The sequence below is a fragment of the Centroberyx affinis genome, unplaced genomic scaffold (genome assembly GCF_046629955.1).
Source record: "Centroberyx affinis isolate AG114_WGS23_722 - 3 ecotype Tasmania unplaced genomic scaffold, CSIRO-AGI_Caff_v1 ptg002338l_1, whole genome shotgun sequence".
In the NCBI taxonomy this organism is placed as follows: domain Eukaryota; kingdom Metazoa; phylum Chordata; class Actinopteri; order Beryciformes; family Berycidae; genus Centroberyx; species Centroberyx affinis.
This window is the reverse complement of record NW_027280605.1, coordinates 136-26,671: the sequence shown is the minus strand read 5'-3', so window position 1 is coordinate 26,671 and position 26,536 is coordinate 136. Positions and strand designations below refer to the sequence as shown.

At 42.4% G+C, this 26,536-nt stretch overlaps 2 protein-coding genes across 2 annotated transcripts; both read left to right on the top strand.

The window, feature by feature from the left end:
• Positions 1-24,574, top strand: LOC139655832 (centromere protein F-like). Its single transcript, XM_071533201.1, has 36 exons — positions 1-162; positions 2,741-2,866; positions 3,316-3,386; positions 3,851-3,981; positions 4,210-4,304; positions 4,387-4,672; positions 4,927-5,129; positions 5,724-5,849; positions 6,321-6,449; positions 7,325-7,447; positions 7,980-8,115; positions 8,244-8,373; positions 8,702-8,981; positions 9,289-9,495; positions 9,942-10,150; positions 10,608-10,737; positions 11,327-11,605; positions 11,843-12,430; positions 12,629-12,802; positions 13,238-13,819; positions 14,099-14,421; positions 14,712-14,923; positions 15,051-15,210; positions 16,096-16,303; positions 16,675-16,723; positions 17,083-17,342; positions 17,502-17,610; positions 18,122-18,327; positions 18,538-18,756; positions 18,883-19,026; positions 20,394-20,583; positions 20,906-21,003; positions 21,283-21,333; positions 21,610-22,560; positions 23,224-23,353; positions 24,301-24,574. The coding sequence occupies exons 1-36, from the start codon at positions 1-3 to the stop codon at positions 24,438-24,440; spliced, it is 7,617 nt and encodes a 2,538-aa protein (XP_071389302.1). The 3' UTR covers positions 24,441-24,574.
• Positions 24,490-25,600, top strand: LOC139655833 (centromere protein F-like). The gene is made up of 2 exons (XM_071533202.1): positions 24,490-25,043; positions 25,467-25,600. The coding sequence occupies exon 1, from the start codon at positions 24,601-24,603 to the stop codon at positions 25,027-25,029; it is 429 nt and encodes a 142-aa protein (XP_071389303.1). The 5' UTR covers positions 24,490-24,600; the 3' UTR covers positions 25,030-25,043; positions 25,467-25,600.
• Positions 25,601-26,536: the final 936 nt, after the last annotated feature.

Sequence of the window (26,536 nt, the reverse complement as noted above, 5' to 3'; positions counted from 1 at the left end):
ATGAGCTGGGCGGTGGAGGAGTGGAAGGACGGTCTTCCAGGGAAAGCCCTGCAGAAGATCCAGGAGATAGAGGGCCAGCTGGACAAACTGAAGAAGGAAAGGACCCAGAAACAGTTTCAGCTGGACTCACTAGAGGCTGCACTGCAGAAACAGAAACAAAAGGTCAGTGGTTGTGAGGGATGGGAGCATGGACAGAGAATTGACTGATTGATTCTAGATGGATAACCCTCTCCAGCCTCAGGGAGATGTTGAATAGGTGCTGGAAAAGCTCTGCTAGTTTTCTTTTTTTTATTTAACCTTTATTTAACCAGGAAGTCCCTTGAGATTGAAATCTCTTTTCCGAGGGAGACCTGGCCAAGACAGCGCACCAGTTACAGTTTAAATAGAAATAAAACACAACAGACAGGGAATACAAACATCAGTTACAGTTATCGTTTAAATAGAAATAAAACACAACAGACAGGGAGTACAAACATCAAACACACAAGGAAGAGACTATATCCAGCTCAATTACGGCAGTTGCATTTCTCAGTTACATGGACTTTTAACATGGCTTTAAATTTTCCCAAGGGGACTAGTTTATTAAAATGTAGTATGCTCTGCAGATTATTCCAAGTCCAGGGAGCAAAGTAGGAGAAGGCTTTTTTTCCCAGCTCAGTGCAAACCCTTGGAACCTGGTAAGGAAGCCACCAGCTGAATGCTGCTGGAGGTCTGTGTCCGGAGATTACATAAATATGAGAGGAGTTTACCCAGCATGGCCTTGTACACAAAAATATACAAATGAAGTTATCTACGTAGATTTAGTGATGGCCAGTCAACCAAATCATAAAGCGTACAATGATGAGTACGAGAACCAGAATTGGTTATAAATCGTAGAGCACTGTGGTACACAGAATCTAAAAGGTGGAGTGTACAGGAGGCAGCATGCATGTAGACAACATCACCATAGTCCAAAACACTTAAAAAGGTAGCCTGCACAAGTTTTTTCCTAGCTAAAATGTCAAAACAAGCCTTATTTCGAAAATAAAAACCTATCCTTAGTTTCAGCTTCTTAACAAGATGATTTCAATGTGTACTTTGCAAGAAAGCTTGTCATCCAGCCAAATACCTAAATACTTATATGATGACACTTTTTCGATTGAGTCCCCATTTAGAGTGTAAAGATTTCTGTTACCTGGGGATTTGGAACGAGTCCTTCGTCACCAACGCTGCCTGAAAAGTGTGAGGAGGCTCCATATCGCACAGTAAAGTGGTCATTTAAGGCTTTCAGAGTTTGCAGGTATAACGAGGGGCTCACTCGTGTTTGAGACTTGTAAAATGTCTGTTGCTGAGCGGGGTGGATTGGCTGGTGATAACTGCATGCGTCCTTGGTTGGCGAGTTAGATGTTAGAAATTCACTCACCCAGTTATATTCATCATTGTATGGGATCGATCCTGAAAATAGTAAAAAATGCATTATGCTTGCATAAAAACATAAACAAATAAGGTTCCAGGGCTCATTGCACAGTTTTGTGATTCTGGTTGCGGTGATCGCTCTTGAGGCGCCTCAGGTGTGCAGCGTGTTGTCCGACACGCAGGCTATCAGTGTAGGATCCACCACATCAAAGCCGTACTGCTGTAAGTCTTGCAGGAGAGCGAGGCCAAAGCCAAATCTGCGCTGCTGGTGCGCCGCTGAGCCACCCAGGCGTGCAGGGGATGGACCAGGCCCCGATCAATTCAATGGCACCAAAATTATCAATTTGGGCCACTATACAAGCCGGTCAGCTGCAATCAGGCAAAGTAGGCCATCCAGTAGACAAAGCAGGTTCCGATTTCCCAGAGTCATTAACAGACCATTTAGAACTGAGGCCACTTGACTTCAGCAGCAGTCCAGTAGTAGCAATCCTTCTACTTTTCAGGATTGTTTTAAACACAAAAAGATACTGTAAAAACCACTTGAGTTTGTGTGAAGAGATCACTTTCCTTGGATGGATTTCCAGGAAACCAGGAAACATAAAACATAATATAAAACACAGAACTCAAGTTCAAGCACACAAACAAAGAACTGGGTTGGTGGCCATCTTGGATTGGGAAATCTTGTTGGCTGGAACATGACCTGAGCACCTCGGGGCTGACGCCATCAGGACCAGCTGCCTTACTTGCACAGAGCATAAAACAATAACAGTTCTTTCTTATGCTTATGGACATAATGCTGATGCAGTAGGTATGAGGCATAGCTTAAGTACCTATAATCACAGTAAAAAACATCTTCAAGGATATTATGGCCTCTGTACAACTGTTAACAACACATGTATAGTCTGAAAAGTTTTCCTCAAAGTAGTAATACATGCATGAGAATAAAAACAGGAGGAAACAAGGGAAATTGCTAACTAGCTCACTGGTTAACACAAGAGTTGGCACAGCAACCAATAAAGCACTAGACTAGTCTGGAATTTCTGGAGTATCATGGGATTTTGAGAGGCATATTCCAGACAGGGAAAGCCAGGGAATTTGATAAATTGTCTGGGGAAGTCAGGGAATATCAGAATTTTACAAATGGGTCACTTCACAGAAATACACCACAGTGTATTTTCCAACTTGTTTCAAATATGAATTGCGTTAGTTGGTGATTTCCAACTGTTTTTCTCCACAGCAAGTCCAACTGTACTGGACACCAGAGCTGAAAAACATTAACAAACCAAGAAGAAATAAAATGTTTAGGTCATGGACCAACCCTCTGTCTGTCTGTCTCTTTCTCCAGGTGGACAGTGAGCGCAGCGAGGCTTCTGCTGTGAAGAGAGAGAACCAGTCCTTACTGGAATCATGTGACTCTCTGGAGAAAGCCCGTCAAAAGGTCGCCCACGACCTTGGAGTCAAAGAGCAGCAGGTCAGTTTACTCACGCGGAGATGCTGAAACTCAGACTGGTAACATAAAGGATAGTTTATAGTATTTTCAACCTGGGCCTTATTTTCCTGGTTTTTGACATCATGACGATTGATTGTGTTTAACATTTAGTCACTTAGTTCACCCCTCAGCTGCAGGGAGTGCTGCTCTCCAGTACACACCCATAGGGCCAATGCAAACTCCAACAACCGAACCCAAAAAGCAAATAAAATACAATACAATAACACTCACACTGCAATGGAACTGCCTACATCCGATTTTCTGATCATCGGTATTAGATATGTTATTTTAACTAGTTGGAAAGTAGACCGTTCAAGTAATCTGTGTTCTTGTCATAATGGATTTATCGTAAATAGGAACTGCTTAATAACTTATCCTTTTAAATGTTAACTCCCTGAGATCTTGACTGCACCTTGTGTTCCTGAACCTAGGTAAGCTACCTGGAGGGCCAGCTCAACTCCTGCAGGAAGACCATAGAACGACTGGAGCAGGAGCTCAAGAAGTGAGTTGGACTGTGTGACTGTTGATAATCTGACTGGTGTAAGTGTGGGAGAGACTGTTATATCTTACAGCGAATCAAAAGGCTTCTGCACATTCAAGAAGTTGTTTAAATCAAACACTTTGATGGCAAAATAATCTTGAATTTTTAGTATACGTTATTGATATCTCAACTAACTAAGCACGTTTTGACTTCATAAAAACTGTATTTTCAAAGTCATTGTCCCAGTAGGGATAGAATATATGAGCTGAGCTCAATATAAAAATGCAAGAATGAGCAGATTTTTAAAGAACGCAGCTCCTGTGACTCGATGCATGGTGCTTTAAGGACTGAATAATTAATCATGCTTTACGTGAATGAAGATAAACTGTCTTAATATAAACTGTCTTTAGCAGTGATGGCAAGAACTCTTGCAACTTCTGGCTGAATGGTGACACACTGTCTTTGTTGCTTTTCTTCTTGCTCAGGTACAAAACTGAGTTGGATCGTTCTCAGCCCTCCTCCGGCTCGTCGTCCTCCGGCTCTGAGCTGCAGCCATACACTACACCACAGAAGAGTTTTCCAACTCCAGCTGCCACCCCGGCCTACAGACAGCATGGTATTTCAGTTTATTTTTATCAAATGTGTCTGAAATGTTGATAGAAAAAATCTGTCTATCTCTGTATTTTTCTCTTCTCACTTGTTTGGCTGGCTAGCCATCTGTTTGCCTGTCTCTGTTTATTTCAGTCTATCTGTGTCTACCTGATTAAAAAAATATTATTGCATATTTTATCATGATATTATTGTTGTATATTATATATTATATTATTATTTATGTCTTGTTTAGATGACAACAGACTGCAGGAGCTTCAGGAGAAATACAACCAGGAGGTGGAAGAAAGGAAGAGACTGGAAACTGAACTCAAAGTCCTGCAGGTCAAAGTGAGTGCATTTGTTGTGTGCATATTGTGTGTGTATATTTTGATAATTGATGGTATTAACTCTCTTAACTCTTCTTTACTAGTTGCTGAATCAGCCATCAGTCAGTGTCAGCCACAAAGACATTGCTGCCCGCCAGCAAGCTGGATCTTCCATATTCCCATGGCAACAGCAGGACCAGAACCAGAGCCGCCAGTCCCAGGGCGCAATGGAAACGCCTCTGAAGAGGCGGGGTGGCGCCGGTTCCTCCCTCTGGGACGCCCATGAGGAGACACCAATCAAACCCAGCCAGCGAATCAACTCATCTAGAGCAGTGCAGAGTCCAGCTGGCTCCTCCCAACAGATGGAGCAGCTGAAAGCTCTCAACCAAGGTGGGCTGTTTATAATTTGTTCTTGAGTTAATATCTCATACTGTATTTGGCAACTTTCTACTGAGATGTTAGCCAGCTGTTTTCTGCTGATTTTCTTTTTTTCACCCTCGCTCAAAATCCTACAAAATCAAGACATTTGTAGAGAGTTATATGTTTATTACTTTTCAGCAAAAGTTACAGTACATATTTTGAGTTAGATTGATTGGACCAGTCCAGCAACAAGGCTGTAATTTATTACTGTTTCTCCCTGGCAGAGCTGCGTGGTCGTATGTCAGAGCTGGAGCGGAGTCTGTCCTCTCAGGAGAAGGAGGTTCGTAGCCAGGCCTCCAGACTGCAGGAGCTGCAAACCCAACTGGACCAGGCCCGCAAAGAGCTGAGCGACCAGGACAGAGACCTGACCAAGAGCCGCCATGAGCTCAGCCAGGCCACAGACAGACACCAGCAGGTTGAAGCCAAGGTAGGCTTTCCTGATTACATCCTGAGCACATAGAGATGTAGTTATTTTTGGAGTTGGATTAATTGATTTTATTTTATTTCTGGTTTATTACATAGTTTACAATGGGAAGAGACAGGAAAGATGGGTGAAGAGATGGTAAAGCAGGAACACCACTGACAAACGAGGCTTCTAGCAGATAATATGCTCAATGTTCTTTATTACTGTTACTAACACGCACTACTACAGCTAAATGACGAGCGGAAAGAAAAAAAAGATTTTGTAATTATGCCCCGCCCACAAACACCTGAGTTCATTCACAAATTGAGAATGATTGATGTCATTCCTGGGGTGTGCTTGTTTTGTGCACCAGTGAAGCTGCAACAGAGGTGATATACACCATTCAAACCCACAGAAGTTTGGGTACATGGTTTGCTCTTGAGCTTGCAAAGTGAAGGCCTTGCATAAGATGTACATGATTTTACAACAAGGTGACTTGTGCATTGAGCTATTAAGTCATTGATTATGTTGCTCACAGTTGATTGATTGAATTTATTGCCCCCCTGTGTGTCCATAGAATTTAAAGGTGGCTAAAATTCTGCCTGTTATTCTTCTCAGTGTTCATCAGTTGAGCAGAAGCTGAAACAAGTCACAGAGGAGATGAGTTGCCAGAGGCACAACGCTGAGAGCTGCAGACGAGCCCTGGAGCAGAAAATCAAGGATCAGGAAAGAGACAGCCAGAAGGTAATTCTACTTGGAGTCATGCTACTAGCTCACAGTACATATTTTTTACAGCCTACCTTATATTGCAGGCACATGGACAGGCTCTAATGACATTACATGCACATCATAATTCTAACAATAAAATAGCTACTGCTGCTATAGACAAGAGCCCAAATGAGCTGCTTCCAGCATTAATTTAAGGTGATTTGGAAAGCTTCAGGTTGATATTATGCAGGCTCTTAAAATTGATGTTTCTTAACCAGCACAAAAGAAAAAGCACTCTTTTTTTTTTTTTACATATATATACTATATATATTTAGGCATTTTATGCTTTATTAGATCGAGACAGTGTGAGAGATAGACAGGAAGGTATGGGAGAGAGAGAGGGGAGGACATGCAGAAAATGACTCGTGATGGAAAGTGTTAACACTTTATAATATAAAGACTAGCTGGCACTGTTTGACATCATGTGTTTTTGTTGGTCTTGTGTAGGAGCTTGCCCACCTGCAGAGTTCCCACCAGGCTTTGGAACAGCAGCTGAACCAGACCAGAACTAAGCTGACCCAGGAGATCCAACAGTCCAAGAAAGACTACAGTGTTCTGCAGGCTGACATGGAGAAGGTAAGCTCCCTGTCCTCCTCTGCTCTTGTCTGATCTTCCATCATCTACTAATAATCCTCACTCTCACTCTCTTTCTTAGTGTAAGAAGTGTCCTCTTTCTCTCCCTCTCCTTCCTCTTTTTTCCTCCCTCATCTTTCTCTTTCTCTTGTTTCTTTATCCTCTCCTTTCCTTAGGTTAGGGTGAAGTGTTCCATAGGGGCACTAGGTTTGTTTGGTTGATGTTTACTGAACCAAGTTGACCCAGGGGACCCTAGAGGTCAAAAAACAGATCGTTATGTCCTGTGGAGAAAATAACAAGTTTAGTGTAGGGTCACAATACCAGATTTTACTAAGTATTTTACTTAATACTAAAGTTTAATATCTAACAAAATCAATACTACTAAAATACCATGACAAGAAAAAACATCTAGCAACATGCTGCCATACTTGACTTGGACAGTTGTGTAACAACTTTGGCACAGGTTTTTTTTATGTTGGTTGGGTGTTCATCTTTGCCAGCTAATTGTTCCATATTTCACTCCTGGCACCAGTTTTGTCAGCCAGTTTAGCTGGACTGGATTTCAGTTCAAGAGTTGGTGGAGTGTTTGATGCTGTTGCCTTGTGTTCAGCTGTTCTACTCTGCTGCTGCAGTTCCTAATCAAGAGCCAGACTGCAGCTCTGTCTATTCCAATCCTTCTTCTTTTAACTATTCCAATTTGCTGGGTTTTTTTTTAGCTTGCAGAACAGTATTGAACTAGTATTGCAATTTCATTTATCGTGTTCTGTACACTGAATTTGGGTAGGGTTTAAGGCATTCATAATGACATTTGTGCCACACTCTTTCCTCTGCTCTCCTCTTGACGTCTCCCTGCTCTCTTGCCCTCCTCTCTTCTCCAGCTGAGCTTCCAGAGGAGTCAGGTTGAGAAGGAGGTGGAGGAGCAGAGACAGAAGCTGCTGAGGTCCGAGCAGAGCCTGCAGGCCAGCCAGTCCAAAGAGCAGGACCTCCGCAAGAAGACAGAGGTAAGTCGAAGATAAATACAGTTCTTAATTGGTTGAATATGACACCTTTTTCATTATTTTCAGTAGTTGTTTTTAGAAAACCCACTTCCTGAAATGAGTTGAATTGACAGTGAGCTGAACCCAGCCTGCTGATATATCCGTTGCTTTCATTTGATCTCACAGCACCCCTTTGTGGCCATTTTTCACTCACTCATATACCATTTATATTTCATGTCCTTACCTTACATTAAAAAAATGTGTATTTGAAAATACAGGACTGTCAAATTGCTATAATGTCAACAATAACAAATATATTTGTATATTTTGCCCATATTGCCTAGAACTAAAGGTTCCGATATATACAAATTTGTCTCATCACCATGGGAGGTCTCCATATTTAGAACCTGTGCTGATGTGTATTTTTACTTCCCTCTTTATTCTTTGTATTCAATCCTTCATTTCCCTCTGCCTCCTTCACCGTTCTCTCTCTCCATGTCTTCCTCCAACTCTACTGCCTTCTTTCCCTCCATCATCTTTCATTATCTCTCTCCAGGAGCTGCAGAAAGAGAAGAACAGTGTGACTGTCCAGTTGGACCAGAGCAACAGGCGTCTGTCTCAGCTGGAGGAAGAGAAGAGGAGCTCAGAGCAGAGTCTCAAACGCACCCAGGGACTACTGGATGACCTCAAAGGTAAGCTTAGTAGTGACAGTGGTATTAGATATCTTAAGTATCACCTGAGGTTATGTCCCTATTTTGCCACGTGTTTGGCTTTGTGCCAGCAAACATCTTGACTGACTGTCTGTCTGTTTGGTCTCCAGCTAAATCAGAGATGCAGGTGCAGGAGCTGAAGGGGCTTCGATCTAAACTGGAGCAGCAGACTCAGTCCTCGGCCCGGGACCTGGAAAACCTGAAGAAGACACTTTCTGATGCCGAGGCCAAAAATGACAGGTTGTCACGACTTGGTGAAAGAGTGAAGAAGATAATTTATATTGTAAAACCAGTGCATATCTGCTGTTACAGCTTTCATCAGGCTTCAGATGAGACTTAAAAGGGGATGAAACCCGAAACTCACTTTTTTCAGCTGTTAATCAATGTTCAGGGCAATTTCAATTTATTTGAATTTAGTGTAATAGAAAACATTGTATAGGTCTCAGACAAATTTTTTTTTTTAATCATTTTGTAGCACAACAAACTGCAAAAACCCAAAACATGTTCACTGTATATAACTTGCTCTCCAAATAAATAAGAACATTTTTTTTATTCTATTTAACTACAGGTCTCAGAGTGAATTGCAGAAACAGAGGTTAGAAACAGAGCAGCTGACCAACAAGCTGATAGTCCTGGAGAAGGAGAGCCAGGAGCTGAAAACCAGCCTCATTGCCAGCCAGAACGAGTGTATTGAACTGAGGCAGGAACACCAAACTCTCCTGGGCTGGAAGAAAGAGAAGGAGACCCTGATCAATGAAACTGAGGCTGTGCAGAAAGATCTGACTGAGAAGATCAGCGACTTAGAGAGGAGTCTAAGCTCGTTGAATGAGGCCAGTGATGAACTCAAGGTAACCTTCACAGCTGTTTCCATACATAGACTTAGTGTGGTGGTTTGAGCAATGTCACATAGGCATACCACATATTTACAGCACTTCTTGCATTGTGCACATATGCAGACACAAACATACACTGAAGGAAGCTGTTATGCTGCACACCAAAAAAACAGTATGAAACTCTGGGTTGGTTCTGGGTTCATAAATAGTATATTTTAATAACAAATTGATACAAACCTTTATCTGCAATTTTGCGTTGGATGATGTGTCATGACACTCATTCATATTGGTATTCATCCGACTACATTTCCACTCAATGTAGAAGCAGCTCACGAGTGTGGAGGGAGAGAAGACCAGTCTGTCCGCTCACGTCGACTCCTTGAAAGGAGAACTCCTCAACAAGAGCACAGAGCTGGAAGAGCGGGAACACCAGTACAAGCAGCTCCAGTCTAAACTCTCTGAGGCCGGACAGAAACACTCCAAAGACCTGGAGAACGTTGGCGTGCAAGTGGCGCAGCTTGAGGCACAGGTGAATTTTTGTGGGGATGTCCCGGGCCTTTAGAGGGGCTTAGTTGGTAAAGTAGCCAGTGTGTTGGGTGTTCCCAAGGTATAAGTGTTCAAAGACTCTCCAAGAGGTGGCTGCAAGTTTCATGAACAAACATATCTTGAATGTGCTACTGTTATAAAAGGGCATCCTTCCAGTTTTGTAGTCGACTCAACTGAGAAATGACACTTCTGCGTCATCAAATAACATTGTACTGGTATTCAATTCTTGTTATCTGGTGGCATGGCAGGATTCCCAATACCAGTTGCTGTACCTGTATGGGTTATTTTATGGGATTTATGGGTTATTTTTAAATTTGATTTGGACCTTTAACCTAGAGAAGACAAGGCAAATAAAGAAACTCATCCTTAACCAGCTTTCGTACTAAGAGTATCTTTATTGGCCCACCACTTATTCTTTTGTCTGAACAGGTGAGAGACCTGGAACTGCGGTTGCAACAGGAAGTTGTTCGGGCAGAGCAGGCTGAGAGGTCTAACATCCAGCTGCAGGACCAGCACCAGGCAGCCTGCGACCTGGCCCGCTCCAAAGACCAGCTGGTAGAGCTGGGCCAGGCTGAGCTCAGCCAGCTCAGAGAGAGCCTGGCACAGGCCACCGCTCAGCAAGAGGCGCAGCATGCCAGGTGGGAGCTTTTTGTTGTTTGCTTGTTCAGTTTGGATTGAACTGGGTTTTTTTTTCCTGGACTAGTCTGGCTATGAACATTATGCAGCAGGTGGCTTTGTGGCATTATGTAAAAAGGACTGTAAACTGAAAAGAGAAAATGCTTTTGAAATGTATTTTGTAATATTCAAGCAGTTTTTCAGTATAGCTGAAATAACATTATTACCTTAAAAATCATATGAGTTTAATAGATAAAGACACAATAAAACACTCAGGGATGCTTCAAGGTTTATTTATTTCCTGCTTTTTGTATTGTCCTGATCACAGTCAACAAAGTAGGGAATATATGAAATGTGCATGAGGATGTTTAAGGTACTCATGTTTTTTTGTACAAGGCAAATTTTCTCCATTGGGGAAACAACAAGTCAACTTGCTCTTAACGTTAGTATTTCCTATCTGTTCTCTCTAATTGCTGCCAGGCTGACAGAAGAGAAGGAAGTCCTGCTGAGGCAGTGTGAGGAGAGTGTCGCAGCGAAGGTTGAGGAGGCTGAGCAGACCAGACTCTGTTTGGAGGAGGCTCGACAAGAGCTGCTGCTCGCTACAGACCGGGTCTGTTCAACTGGAAATGTTAACATCTATTTCAACAGACTGTTGATTATTAATTCCTGTTATTTGTTTAACCATCCATCACTAATTTGTTTACTCACTTATTCAACATCCCTTTAATCAGTTCATGAAGTCAAACTTTGAGAAAATAATTCACAATTCAAAATGCTTCACAGTACTTAAATATCATTGGTAATAGACCAAAACAAGCACCTACACCACGGTTTATAAAATTATACGATGCTTGATTGCTGTCAGGTGTCTATTTAGACTATTTAGTTAATGCACAGTGTGACTGACACCTTAATGCTAAGTTCATGAGCTGCTGATTCCATGTCAACTGTATACATTATTCATTTATATGGCATTAATTAATAGCATGTATAGATGGGTTTTCAGTTCAAATTTCACTAACCTTAACTCACTGTATAGCCAATCAATGCACTTATAATGATTAATGAATATGCTAAAATTGTCTTTGCCATCATATTTTTTATGTGCACCGACTCTCTTGTGCTGGGAATTACTCCTTAATTCATTCAACCAATAAACCAATAAAAGCCATAGTTTGATAATCCATTAATTTATTCAGGTCACTTCAATGGAATTCACCCAGAAGATCCAGGAGAGTTTGGGAGCTGAGCTGCAGGAGCAGATTAAGACGCTGTCAAACAGTGAAGAGGAGCACAAAAAGATCTTGGAGAAAACATCAGAAGCCCTCAGACAGGTAGAAGAGGAGCTGAAGGACCTGCGGAGCCAGGCAGAGGATAAGGAGAGGCAGGTCGGAGAAGCTGAGGCTAAGATATTGTGTCTGGAGAAACAAAATGCTGAGCTGGAAATGATGGCTGAAGAGATGAAGAAAGAAGCAGAGGTGAAATACTGCTACTTTTATTTTCTTGTGTTTATGTAGTAGTATTATATTTTTGTATTTGTGTATAAATGTTACAAATCTTGTAGATTTTATCTGTATACTTAATCTGTATGTTACGTACAGTACAGTACAGTACATTAGTCTGCATCAAATAATTTCTTCAAATACCTTGTGTGTATAGCTGTACTTGTAAACACAAAAACCTTTTCGTTATTATTTACCTTATTTATTATTCAGGCCCTCCAGCATGCTCAGACTGAGAAGATGAACAACCTTCTGGAGCAGATATCTGCCTTGGAAGAGGAGGTAGCTGCCAGCAAAGGCGCAGCAGAGAAGCTTCCTGCCTTGAAGAGTGAACTTGCTGCAGTCAACCAGTCCTGCGCTGATCTTAGGAAGTCTCTAGAAGCTGTCGAGAAGAGCCACTCCTCCACTGTTGAAATCAACAACAACTTGGAGAACACCCTGACAGAGAAAACTAACCTGATCTCTACTTTAGAGAAAGAGATCAAAGAGTTGACACAGAAAATGAGCACAGAGTCAGAGAGCCACGTCTTAGAGATGGAAAATTTCCTCAACAAACAGAAGAGCCTTAAAGAGCAGCTTGAAGCCACTAAGCAATCAGAAACTGCCGCTAAAGAGGAATCAGCCTCTCGTAGGAAGGAGAACAAGACCTTGAAGACGACTCTGTCTGCTGCTTCAACGGGCCTGGAAGAGAGAGACAACAAAATAAAGAGTCTGAAGGAGAGGCTGAATAAAGCAGAATCGGAGCAGGCCAAAGCTTCAGATGCACTGAAGGAGAAGACAATTGCCATGAACAAGATCAAGGTGTGATTGAGATTGTATTCTTAACCTATGTTCACACAGCAGGAAAATCCTATTTGTTTTTCAAGTTTGATATTGTAGGTGTTTAATGTGCAATGTATTAAGTGACCAGATCGGATTTGTATGTCCTAGCAGTGCAATTCTTTGCTGCCATGTTTTATTCTAATTATTAGCTTTATTAATTTCATTGTTCACATAAAGGTTCAGCTGGAGATGCTGCAAATGGACTTGGAGGACAACGAGACAGCCATTACCTCCTTTGACAGTCAGGTGGAGGAGCTGAGAGGAACCGTCGACTCACTGAAGGACCAGCTAGCTCAGAACGAAGCCCAGAAGTCTGAGATGGAGGCCAGGCTGGAAGACAGCCAAGCCCAGGTAGAGACACCAGCTCATACAAGAGTTTGTCAAACTTATAGATGCTGGACTGAGACAGGAGTTCCACTTTCACCACCCATGTCAGTGCAAAATTCATATTTTAACACATTCCCATAAAGGCTCCAGATTGAATATGTCCTGTTACCTCTAGGTTTGTTGAACTGTCATAAGTTTAGGCAGCAGGTTAGCGTAGTGAGTAGGAAGACCATCCTTCAACTAGAGGACTATGGTTCAAGCCCCTGTGTTACCAAGTATCTGCCCTGTTGAAGTGTCCTTGATCCAGAAAACGAATCCTTATCAGCTCCAGGGCCACTGTTCTGTAGCTGAGCCTGTGTTCTCACCCCCCTGTGGAGAGAGACAAGCTAAAAGAAAATTTCCCTATGTTGATCAATAAAGAATCACATTATCACTATTAATCTATAATTCTGATTCCAGGTCTCTGTCTTGGAAGCCCGGCTGGAGGAGGTCCAATCCCAGAATTCCCTGCTGGAGACCCAGTATGTCACAGCTAGAGAGGAGTTGTCGGAGAGGAGCTGTGAAGTCACGCGTTTGGAAGAAGACGCTGTCAAGCGAACTTACCTGGAGGAGAACGTTGCTACATTAGAGTCTGAACTCAGTCAGGTAACAGAGCAAAAAGTCCAGTTAGAGGCAACTCTCACAAAGGTAATGGCAGAGAAAGAAGCTAATCTCGCTCAGCTACTTGCTGAGAAAAACAACCTGGAGACTACTTTGAACCAGGTAATGGATGACAAAAAGCAAGTGGAAGCTAACTTGATTCAAATAAATGGAGAGAAGAAACAGCTGGAAACCAGCCTTGACAAGCTAGCTGAAGAGAGCAACCAACTGCATATCAACGTGAGACAGTTAACTGATGAAAAACAGCAAGTGGACGCTAAGATTGATCAAATGACTGAAGAGAAAGAAGAAGCTGAGACAACCCTAAGACACCTTATAGGGGAGAAAGCCCAACTAGATGTTACCCTGAACCAGATAAATGAGGAAAAGTCTCAACTAGAAGCTAACTTGAACCAGCTGTCTCATGAGAACAACCAGCTAGAGACAAACTTGAAGCAGACGATCGAACAGAACCAGCAGCTCGACAGTAACTTGCACCGCCTAACTGAGGAAAAGGTTCAAACGGAAGTTAAACTAAACCAGCTAACTGAAGAGAAACAACAACTAGAAATCAGCCTGATGCAGTTTGCAAGGGAGACCAACACACCCCAGGAAACTGATGCAAAAACTCAATTAGACGCCAACTTGATCCAATTAACTGAGGATAAAGTCCAACTTGAGGCTCAACTAAGCAAACTAACTTGTGAGAAAAATGAATTAGACACTAACTTCAACCAAATAGCTGAAGAGAAGCTTCGGTTGGAAACTAACTTCAACCAACTGACTGAAGAAAAGGTTCAACTACAAGCTAGTCTGAACCACATAACTGAAGAGAAGCTCCAATTACAAGCTAGCATAGAGAGGCACAAGGAGGAGGTGGCCTCAGTCAGAGAGGAGAACGACTGTATCCAGCGCTCCCTCCTGTCCTTGGTGCAGGACCACCAGGAGCTGAAGGAGGAGTTGGAGATGAAGGACAAGAGGAGTGAGGAGGAGAGCAGAGAGAGGTACATCCTTTTCTGCTTGTCACTTTGATGTTTATATGGTATTACTACGATTAAGTTCTTCAGTATATAACATTATTTTGGACATACAGCACCCATTCATTTCACATTCAGATTTGTGTTTTTCTTATGTTCTCTCCATTATATCACATTTGTTGTATTCACATCCTTGATTTTTGTATTGTATTGAGCACTTTCCCTGGATGTTGAGGAAGGGTCTTTACTATTCACATTAGCTAGAGTGATGATAGCCTGATCTGGTCTCTTTACACTGTGATTATATTGTATCACAGGAGCCAGCAGTTTGAGGCAGAGCTGCATCAGAAGCTGGCTGGGCTTCACAAAGAACTGGCTGTGTTCAAACAGCAGTACGATTCACTGCTGGAGCAGGTAGGCCAGCAACACAGCCTAATACAGCAGCTCTCAGACACGGAGGGATCCCAGGACTCCAGAGAAAGTGTTACACCACAGGACTACATGGAATCCAAAGAGACAGAACTTAGTGGTAAGTGAGAACCAAAACAACAACAACAACATTTTAGTCGATGCACAGATTAAATATGTTATTTGAATTGTTTGAATACTTACACATACATACATTTTGACTTGCTTATCTGTAACTATCTCACCAGTAGAAGCTGCAGACCAACCTGCTGATGTGGAGCCCAGCATGGAGTCAAAACTTGATATGAACGTCAGTAACAATACCAGTTCCCTTTCAGCAAAGGAACAGCTGAGCCCAAAGGCCTCTGAGCTGGATGAACTATCAAACAAATCGGACGAGGCTGTTGGGTATGATGAGTTTTACATTCAGCAGAAATAAATGTCCATAAATATGACCAGTTACACTCTGAATGTCTTATAATGACTGCAACACTTGGAAAAGTCAATAATTGTAAAAGCAAAATGCAAAGCAGTTTTATAAATAAGTACAAGAGAAAAAATATCCCAAAATGGGACTGCATTATACTGTGAAACATGCAGTAATTCCTTTGAGCTGGGGCAATTTTCCCACTAGTTTGAAGAGCCAGTCAGCTACCGTGGTTTAAAAAAAAAAAACATTTTTGGGTGGGGAATGACATGGAAAAACTTTGACAATCCAACCTAGAAAATGCTTGAATATTGCTTAAATTTTTAAAAGCTCTGCAAGACATTTAACAAATACAAATTTTAAAGCTCCGCATCTAGATGTATTTTACCCTATGAACGTTTGGGATATTCCCTGGGATTCTGTTTTAATATACATATAATCAACTGTTTTGTGTTGCATATGTTTTACTAAGTGTTAAAGGATAAGGCTGGTGTTTTTTAATGCATTGCTTATCATCAACAAATCCTATGAAAATAACAAAATCAACAATGCGTTTGCTCTACTCCCGTTACTTTCTGACTTCCCACGCAAGTCGGCTGGCCCGGTGCATCGTGATGATGAAATATGCTGCCCAGAGCAACAGCATGACTCTTTGATGTGTTTTTAATTGTTTTTTTTATACAATGGAGTTCTATGGCTTCTGGGACATGGCTTCATTGGGCACCGGCTACATGGGTGAGACTTGTTGGCAAAACAAAATCATTGCTGATTTTGTTATTTTCATAGGATTTGTTGACGGTAAGCAATGCATTAAAAAACACCAGCCTTATCCTTTAAGTAAAGCTAATCTCCCTGAACCCTTGCAGGAGTCCCTTCCAGGATGAGAGAAAGGAGACCTTCAGCGAGGAACAGGAGATGATGCAGCAGCATCTGGAGGAGAGGGAGGTGTGTGGCGATTCAGTGCAAGAGCTGAGGAGGAGTTACGAGGAGGAGGTTGCACAGCTCAGAGCCTCCTTGTCCCTGCTGCAGTCAGAGTTACAACAGCAGCAGCAACAACAACAAGACTCAGCTCAGGTAGAAAACACTGATATTAATATAATGATATAAGTTGTTACTTGTGGTTTGAGATATTGACTTCATTGATTTATTGAGTTGTTTTTCCTTCCTATTAATTTGATTTCTGATTATCACCTAGAATTGAAATGCAAGCTGTTTATACCTTAATAAATTGATAAACAGTATACACATTTTCTTAATTATTTATTTGTCAGACTTTTCAAGTGAGGTGCTTTGCCATGAAAGGAGTTTGTTTTTTAAGAATACATAATTGGATCACTGACAAGAAATTTAAAAGTATGCGCTGTATATTTTTTCAAGGTAAACGGACGACCCTTTTTTCTGCCTAAATCTTTATGGCTTTGTTTTATTTTGTCTCTTTCCTGCAGGCTCCTGCAGATGGCAGCAGTCCCAAGGAGGTTTCTGTAGATGAACCTGGTATGAAAATATTTCAAAACACTTTTGCATTTTATTTAACTTGAAAGAGGTTATAATTTGTTGTTATTTGCTTTGTTTTACATTGAGCTCCTAGTTAAGTCTTCTGGACTTTAACTTTTTCTATAAGAAAACCTTATTTGTTTTACTTTTGATTTTTGCTACAATTGCAGTATTGTTCAGACTTTTTAAGGAAGCACACTCCCCCTGTGCCTACCTTGAGTTGCTAGGACTCAGGAAGGCTTACCTCTTGATGCTGATTTCTCCGCTGATGCATTCTGATCCAAACTATGAAATAGTGCTGTACCTCTTAATACTGAATGATGTGCAAATAAATTCTAAATGTTAAATCTGTCCATCAGCCACAGAGTCATCCCAGTTACAAGCCGACCTCAACCGATACACGGAAATAGCCAGACAACTAGAAAACGAACTCCAGACCCTCCGCTCCGAGTTTGACATCCTGAACTCTGACCTTGCACTGAGAAAGGAATTCACCTCTGAGCTGGAAGTCAAAGTTCAAAACTTAGAAGGGAAAGTTCAGGCAGCAGAGGAAGACGGACATGGCACAGCACATAAACTCAACATCGCTCTGGTGGAGAAGAAAGCCCTTGCAGCCCAGGTAGGTCTCATAGGAATTGCAGAAAGCCAAATACCACTTGACTGACAGATCATTTTTCAAACACTATGTCAGTGGCATTTACCCTTTACGTATCTGAACTACCAGTAAAAAATATATAATATTACTGTACTGATACTAATACTGTTGCTTCATATTTAGGTATCTCAGCTTTCAGAGGAGAGGGAGGCCTTAACTCTACAGCTGCAGACAGCCAAATGTCAGCTGGCTGACGTTATGGAGATGCTGGAAGGGCTGGAGATGGCCAAAGGTAAAGATCTACTTAGCTTACTGCATATGGGAAACTGCACCCGCCTTTTAAGGTTATTTATGGACTTAAAACCCAATCTTGAGTATAGCCCCAGCACTTAATTTGTAACTATGTGTTCTTTTATGTGTTTTAACACTTACCTTTTGATACAGACACTAATATTATGTGGCTATGAAACATAAGTTTTAAATTTATTTTGAGCTGGACTGGATATGGTTTGTGTATACAAAGTTATCAGCAATGGCAGTTGAACGTGGCTAAGAGATTACTTTCCATTGCCACTGATACGTGAATGAAATAATGTATTGGTTGTTCAGTAATTGATTCAGTTGGAGCCTATAAAATCAAAAGTTTACATTTCTATGTGGAGGATTTGAGTGGTTTGAGTTGACACTAAATTTGATGGCTCCGCATGATTTATGAAGGGATATCCAGGCTGTAAAAAGTTTGTTTTATGTTGTTGTATTTTGTTTGATTCAACACTAATTCATTTGTTTCCTCACTTTTGTAGGCGGCTGGGATGAGAAGTTCCTCCAGCAGGAGAGTGAACTGAGGAGGGTTCGCTCCGAGAAAGCCAACCTAGAGCAGCACATCCTGGGCATGGAGAGTGAGCTGGAGTCCCTGCAGGAGGAGACGACTCGGCTGGAGGGAGAGATGGAGAACCAGAGGAGGACTTGTTCAGGCATGGAGCAGCAGATAGAGACACTCATGACAGAGGTGAGGAGTCAAGAGCTTAGTACATGGACAGTGAGCTAAAGACAGTCTACTAGTCTACAGCGTAATACGCATTTCACATTAAAAGATGAATAAGGAACACCCTGGTGGCTCAGTGGGCTAAGCTGTGTGAAAGTTTTGAACGTGTGTCTGTTTTCGAAGCTTACTAATCAATCAATAACTTAACTGTTCTACATCTTTCCATTCATCTAGACCACCCAGCTGAGAACAGAGCTTGTGTCCTGCACAGAGGAGCGAGATGAGCTGAGCCAGTCGTTGGGCCAATGGAGGGAGCAAGTCCACAGTCTGGAGAAGACCAACTGTGACACCAGACAGCTGATCTCCATCCTGGAGGAGGACATCAGAGGAGGGAGGAAGGAGTACGAAGCCTTGCAGAGCAACATGGAGAAACGGGAGAAGGAGAGGCAACAGGTTCATACTGGGGTTATACTGTTTATTTATTTTTGTTTTATTTATTTTTTTCTGACCATTTCATGATTAATTGGTGATGTTCCAGTTTTCTCCAGTAACAGTTTTTTCCCTTTCCTCCCACTCAAGCTGTTGGAGCAGGTTGGGGCATTGGAGCAGGCAATCTCCCAGCAGAGTGGAGAGCAAGAGGAGCTTATTGGGCAGCTTTACAAGTTCAGAGAAGACCAGACCTCCGCCAGCCAAAACTCTGAGTCCATGGTCACCAAGATACAGGTTAGGGGGCAATATGAAAAGGATGTTACTGTATGTTTCTGAAATAAGAAAAAATACTTCTCAGCACCAGTAGACTAAAGTTAGGTGTCCACCAAGAACCCCACTGTCCCCTTTTTCTCAGTAATGGAAAGGATGCACTGTTGTGTGTTCCAGACAACACTGAGAGCTTAGCATGTTTTTGGTGCTAAAACTTTTTTTTTTTTTTTTTTTAAAGATTTATTTTAGCCATTTTATGCTTTATTGACAGAGATAGTGTGAGAGAGAGACAGGAAGGTATGGAAGAGAGAGAGAGGGGAAGACATGCAGCAAATGACCGTGGGCTTGATTCGAACCTGGGTCGCTGCGGGAAGGACTGAGCCTTATATTAGAGGTCTTCACGGGTCCAAAATGACAGACCTGAACCCTAATGGACCCGGGAAATTTTTCCGAGATCTGACTGGACCCGATAATTTTTAAATATATATATATACCGACCCGTTTTTGCCCGAGTCTATTTTATGGGCCCGACAAACCCGGTAATTAAAATTGCTACTAAAAATGCCTTTCTACTGCTAAAAACATTTATCATGTCGGATACGACATATGGTAGCCTAATAAAAGGAGATCAAAATAACAGAAAGACTTGCCAAGTTGTGCCGTTCTACAGTTTGTCCAGTAGATGACAGTGAGACTCCATAATGGAATCTAGCAGCTACGTAGCCTACAATAGGCTAAGTGACAAGGAAATTTAATTGCATGTTAAAGGTCAGTTTTGCGTTCCTGCGGTGATAAATTGGTCATAATATCACGTATGGCTCTTCAAATGAGGAGGACCAAACTCCTGGCCATCACGTGATCAGCGCTGATCACAGGTCTTCTCGGATCCACTCGGGTATTACACATAATGATAAACAGACCCGGGACCCGACCCGGACCCGATTGACCATAATAAAACGTAGACCCGAACCCGTACGGGTCCCGGGTCGGGTCTCGGATCCTAGGGTCCGGGTAGACCCGTGAAGACCTCTACCTTATATGGTACGCACTCTACTTGGTGAGCCAGCGCCCCGCTGAAACTTTTTATACCTTTTGATTCTTCAACTGCACTTGAAACCCGTTTTCAATAGTTGCTTAGTAGCAACAAAACCCACAGCCACAACCGTAAGTGTCTGTTAAGCGTGACTTGCTAAAAAAAAAGTGCCTGGGGACTACATAAGTATCTGCTCAGTCCAGCCTGCTAAAGAAAGAGGGGCAGGTATCTTAGTGGACACAGGCCTGAATGTTGCTCTCTTGTAGCCCTTTCACTGAAAATGGATTCTTTAGTGGGAAAAAAATTCTTCTCTTTCCCCTTGTTTTCCCTCCTCTGTTTTCTCTTTGGCCTCCTTCAGTCTTTAGAAGGAGAGGTGAGCCGTCTGTCGCAGTCTCTAGAGTCTTCTCTGCTAGAGAAAGGAGAGATTGCTGCTCGTCTAAACTCCACGCAGGACGAGGTCAAACAGATGAGGACTGGCATTGAGAAGCTCCAGGTCCGCATCGAGTCAGACGAGAGGAAGAAGAAAAAGATGGGAGAGCTGCTGAAAGGTGAGTCCTAATGTCACAAAATATTTTTGCTGCGTTTTACTATTACAGTTATGGATTAAGTATTACTGACAAATTGGCTGGTATCACTGTAATGTTATGGCTGCTGAGACTTAGAAAATTTCAAGGATGTAGATGGTAAAGATTCCGTGCATTCAATTCTACCAATCGAAATGCAGAGGATGGTGCTTTGCCTCCATTTAACTGTTTTGGGAGAGCCCTAGTTTTAGTTGAACATCTAGATGTTTTTTTTGCTATTCTGTGAAATTGTACAACTTCAGTTTTTCTGAGAAGCCGGCCTGACTGTGAGTCTCTACCTTTCTAGCTGCCCAGAGGAAGTCGGACTCGCTGCAGGACCGTATCAATGCCCTGGAGAGAGAGAAGGAGGAGGTGGAGCAGAGTCTGGAAGAGGCTGTGGTACAGGTATTTCATGATAAAGAAAAATAACGTAATGTTTTACATTTAGACAGATAATTTTTCTCACCTCTGCAACTTATTCTTGCCTGGTTCCAATTAGCGATTCAGGGGTCTAAAACTGGCTCACCTTGCGTTAAATGCAAATGCATTTTTAATGCTTTGACTTGTTTTTTTAATCTACTCAAAATGATCTGTTAAATTCAGATATCAGATTTTGCTCAAGATAGTCTCATTTTACTTCACTCCAGTTTTACAGGAATTCATCCATTACATGTTTACATACAGGCGGAGACAGCCAAGGCTGAGCTGGAGGAGATAGAGGAGGAGAAGACAAAGGTAGCTGCATATTGTTCTCTATTTTGGGCTATTTGATGCACTTTGCCATGTCTGCGTGATTTTTTTTTAATGTTCTAATAATGCTGTATGACAGATCATTTCAACCTAACAATGAATGAATTCAATCTCTCCTCCCATTACTTCCTTTACTTCCTCTCCTTCCTGTCATGCTCTGCTTTCCCTCTCTCCCTCTCATTCTCTCCTCTCCCTTCTTCTGCCTTGTCTCCTTTTGCCATTTCTCTGTTCCCCTTTCCTCTCTTCTACCTTCATCACCAGGTGGAGGAAGAGAAGAGAGAGCTCAGTGAGAAACTATCAGAGCTATCTGCAGAGCTGCACAACCTCAGATCTGAGAAACAACGCATGGAGGGAGAGCTGGAAACTAAAAACAGAGAGATAGAGGAACTGAAGGCCACCAAGGAGGAGCTGGAGAGAGGGATGAGAGAAGAGGCAGAGAGACAAATAAGACGATTGGATGACCTTCAGGCCCAACTGGAAGCCTCTCAGCAGAGAGAGATCTCCCTTGAACAAAAGAGCATAGAAACAGTGGGGGAGAAAGAGAGGATGCAGTCTCTGCTGGAAGAGTTGGAGAAAGAGAGAGGGCGTCTGCAGTGTTCTCTGGAAGAGTGGCAGAGAGAGGGAGAGAGGCTCCGAGCTCAGGGAGAGGAGTGGGAGAAAGAAAGAGACAGCCTGCAGACCTGTGCGGAGAGTTTGGAAGAAGAGATCGGGATGCTTAAAACGATCCTAAAAGCTAAAGAGGAAGAGATAGAGGGGTTGGAGAAGGAGAGGGAGAGGAGGGACACAGATCAGAGACAGGCCTCCGAAAACACCATCTCTTCTCTCGTGGCGGAGAAAGAACGGATGGAAGGAGAGAATGGACGGTTAGCGGAGGATAAAGAGAAATTTCAGTCTACCCTTTTCTCAGTTGAAGAAGAGAGAGATAACTTACGCTCCACTCTTTCATCCCTAAAGAAAGAGAAAGAAAGAGCAGAGGAGGAGAGAGTGACATTAGAGGGTGAAAAACAGAAACTGCAGTCTTCCCTTTCTTTGATAGAAGAAGAGAGAGAGAACTTGCGCTCAACCCTTTCTTCACTGGATAAAGAGAGGGAAAGAGCAGAAGGAGAAAGAGAGAAACTAGCAGAAGAGCAAGAGAACCTTCAGTCCACAGTTGCCTCTCTGGAGAAACAACTGGAAACACACAAACTGTCCGTCTCACAGCTTACTGAGCAGGTATATACTCAAACACACACACAGATACACACACAAAGAGAGACCGTACCAAATTACTGAGCAGATGCACACTCACAGGAGGATGTCTACTTGGGTCTGGATAGTTAATCTCATCATTTCCAGGTCTTGAGAAGTTGTGGACACAAAATGTTTGGGAAAAATATGACAAAAAAATAAATGATTGTTCAGTCTCAATGAATATGTCTGCACATTTTAGGAGGTTGCAGACTCTACAATAAGCCATTTCACCTATTGTGATATTTGTAGCTGTGAAGGATAATCTTTAACTATGGAGTAATATATGGCCTAGTTGATGGTCAGATTGCCCAGCTACTATCATCATACATCATCAGAAATTAAAGGATAATTATTATTTAACAATTATCAACCCGGGCCTTATTTTCCTAGTTTTTGCCATCATGAGGATTGATTGTGTTCAAAATGTCATCACTTACTTCACTGTTGAGCTTTATGTACTTATGAATTTAAGGCACATGGTGAAAATAACCGGAATTATCCTTTAAGGCCTGAAAAACAATGAAATCTGGAAATGGAACTTATGTAGAAAGACTGTCACACAGACACACCTACTTGGTAATACTTTATTTTACATGAATTCCCTATGCCTATCCTTCACCAGTACACTCTGTCCCTCCCTTCCAGGTGTCAGAGCTGTCATCTCGAGCCGTTCGTCTGTCTAAAGAGAGAGACTCGGCCCTCAGTAAGATGAGTCTTTGGATGAAGAGCTGCAAACAGCTGGAGCAGGAGAAGCAGATGATGTTAAACAGCTCAGGTGCAAACATACACAGTTACACACACACAGGCTACAATTATGCTTGTCGATTTAATGCAATATTTATTTTCCAACTGCAAAACCAGATGTTGAAGTGGTCAGACTTGAATTGAATTGTGTAATTCTAATGTGCATACAAGCGATATAAAGAGAGGAAGAGCAGGGAAGTGTAACACAGACGGGTTTAAGTAAATCCAACCACAGGGGACAGGTAATAGCCATTTTCAGGCAAAGTCTGGACATACTGCGATATGATCTCATGAAAACTACTGTATTTTTAGAATCATATCTCAAAAGGAGAACAACAGCCACATCCAGTGGAAACGGAAGACAAAGGGAGAAACTGAGACAGTGAGGGTTGGGGATCGGGTGTCTAATCATCCTCATGGAATTCTAGGAGTACTAATAAAATATGTGCAGAAAATGAGATTTTAAATAATAATTAAATGGTGTTTTTCTGGGCTTTGCTATAAGATTGTATTAATTTGATGCAATCTAGTCTTAATGTGCTAGTCTTAAACATGAAATTCTGTTTATCCAGTGTCCAATCTTTCTTAGTCATTGTCCCTGGTTTAATAAAGGTGAAATACTCTTTTATCAGTTTTGTTGACACTACAAGGCTAGCCAGGGTTTACTCAAATTGCTCCAAAAACATTATGCCCCCCACTCCCCCATCTTATTGACAATAGAGCATTTTTTTCTTTTTTTCTTTTTTCTTTTTAAATTATAGAGTTCATTATTTGTGATCCCATGTTATATTTAAGTTAACTTTGTCCCTTTCCAATTCCCTCTTGACCCTCCTGTAGAAAATAAGTAATTTCTTTCTTCTGCCTTGTACCTATTTTACTTTTACTTTTTTGTTGGCACCTTGACAATATAGAAATTAAATCCCTCGAAAGTACAGTTGAATAAACTTGTAAAAATGGATCCATTCCTTGTTGTTGCAGCAGATGGAAAGAGCAGTGAAGAGGCGCTGGTTGAGGTGAACCAGCTGAAGATGGGAGGCAGAAGAGAGAAAGAAAGAAGTGGAAGACCTAAAGATTACCCTGGAGGAGAGGAAGAGGGAGGCCGAGGAGAAAAAGAATGAAGCACAAGAGAAAAGCAAAGAGGTGGAAGACCTGAAGGCCGCCCTGGAAGGCAGGAAGAAGGAATTGGAGGAGAGGGATAGAGAGCTGGAGGAGAGCAGGAGGGAGGTGGAAGAAGTGAACGAAGTACTGGAGGAGAGGAGCAGGGAGGCGGACGAGACCATGGACAAATACTGCAGCCTGATGGTCAGAGTGCACAAACTGGAAGAGACCAAAGATGCGCTGACAACACGCCTGGAGCAGATCACAGCTAGTCAACAGCCTGACAGTCAGAACACTCCCGGAAAGGCTAATGTCCCCAGCAGCACTGACAACACTAGCCGCCGGCGCTCTAACAGGAAGTCCGCCTCCAAACAGCAGGAAGATGTAATGGATGACAACGCTGAGAACATGCCTCCTTCAGCTCCTGGAAGTTCTCTTCAGGGGTCGTCTCCAGGGAAACGGGGTCACGGTGACATCAGCAATAAAGATAGTGCCCAGGAGGCGCTGCACAACCTGACGAAGAGGATCAGAGCCAACACTGCACTGGCGACCACACCCAAACGAAATGAACAGGAAGAGGAGGAGGTTCAGGCCGGAGGGGCTTCCTGAGCTGGTGCAGAAAGGTTTGTGCTGCTAGAGATGAGAGCGATTGATTATACAAAAGTGATTAATCATTGGCTGTCATACTAGTTGACCTGTCAGAACAGAGCATTATATTTTCATCACTCATCAGTGATGTCGAAAATACGAAATCTACGAAATGTAGTCGTCGTTTGCAGTCTGGGATTTAAAGGGGTTGTATGTCTGTTTTAATGTCTTTATTTTGCATATAGTCAGTCTGTTATCTAGATTAATTGCTAAATTCTGTCAAACTTCAAATTCCATTTACCTTTACGGTATTATCTGTGGGAAAATAGAATGATAGATTCTTTGAAAAAAGTAGAGGTGGATATTGAGAAAGAAAGGCAGGAGGATGGCCATTTATTTCGGGATGTCTCATGTCTGGACCTCTGTTGTATCAAATGTCCCTCCCCTCCTCCGCCCAGGTTTTGCTGATATTCCTCTAGGAGAGGCGAGTCCATTCATCATGAGGAGGACCACAGTGCAGCGCTGTAGCCCTCGACTGGCCGCAAGACAAACTGCTACTCCTATGACTCGCACACCAGCACCTGACAGCAACGTGAGTAGCATGAAGGTGCACAACCATGTGCTCCCTCTTTCACGGACACACAAACACAAACATACACACACACAGCACACCACCTGCACCCAACAGCCAACTGCACAAGATGAATACACATAACCCAGTCCCAAGACCCCACACACACCCATGGGCCACAGACAGTTTACATTCTGAATTGATTGAATGTGAATTAACTACAGTCCTAATATACATGGGGATGCAAACAAATTTAATGTCTCGCTGTCTTTCTCTCACTCACACACACACACACACCGTAAGCCCAACAGGGGGAGACAAATGACAACAAGATAAGAAGAAAGATAAGAATGAGCTTCTTGTAGCCGTCATCAGAAAGAGAGGAATAGTAAAGACACATCTATCCTGAGTTATCAGCTGGGCTGCAGAGAAAGAGATGTCACTCGAGTCAAAAGGAAGAAAAAGAGAGAGGGAGAGAGGTCTAAATGTGTGTGTGCTCAGTTAGTGTCACCGAAACCTTGTGTGAGTCGGTCAGCGTGTCCGTCCGTCTGTCTGTCCATCCCTGGGGTCAGCTCGACCTGTTAGATGCTCCTCTGTCACAGTAGATGTTTTCTCTTGCACCTACAGTCAAGTAGAAAGCTGTGCAGTGCGCTAGTGTCCTGTAAACCCTGTATCACCAGTGTTGTTATCATTTCTTTTTTTGTTTGTGCCCTACAGCTGTTATTGTCCCCCACATGGAGAAAATGTTTCATGACCCAGAGACCAAGCTAAAACACTGATGATTCATTGTCAAACGTAGGAAAAAAATGAATGGACATTAAAATCAATCAGTTTTTTCCTCAGTTGCCGAGAGGTTGAAGTTTTTGTGATGTGAGATTCTTGAAAGGATACTGATAATCAGCTGGGAAAAACATCTAGCTGTCCAGAAGTGGTCAGAGCCACCAGTTCCTAACTGAA

What these genes read in the sequence shown, in the direction of transcription:
- LOC139655832 (XM_071533201.1), top strand. Translation starts at nt 1, where the DNA reads ATGAGCTGGGCGGTGGAGGAGTGGAAGGACGGTCTTCCAGGGAAAGCC. An exon ending in AACAACAAGACTCAGCTCAG is followed by an intron (nt 16,304 to 16,674) that starts GTAGAAAACACT and finishes TCTTTCCTGCAG; the next exon opens with GCTCCTGCAGATGGCAGCAG. An exon ending in GGGAGAAGGAGAGGCAACAG is followed by an intron (nt 18,757 to 18,882) that starts GTTCATACTGGG and finishes CTCCCACTCAAG; the next exon opens with CTGTTGGAGCAGGTTGGGGC.
- LOC139655833 (XM_071533202.1), top strand. Translation starts at nt 24,601, where the DNA reads ATGGACAAATACTGCAGCCTGATGGTCAGAGTGCACAAACTGGAAGAG.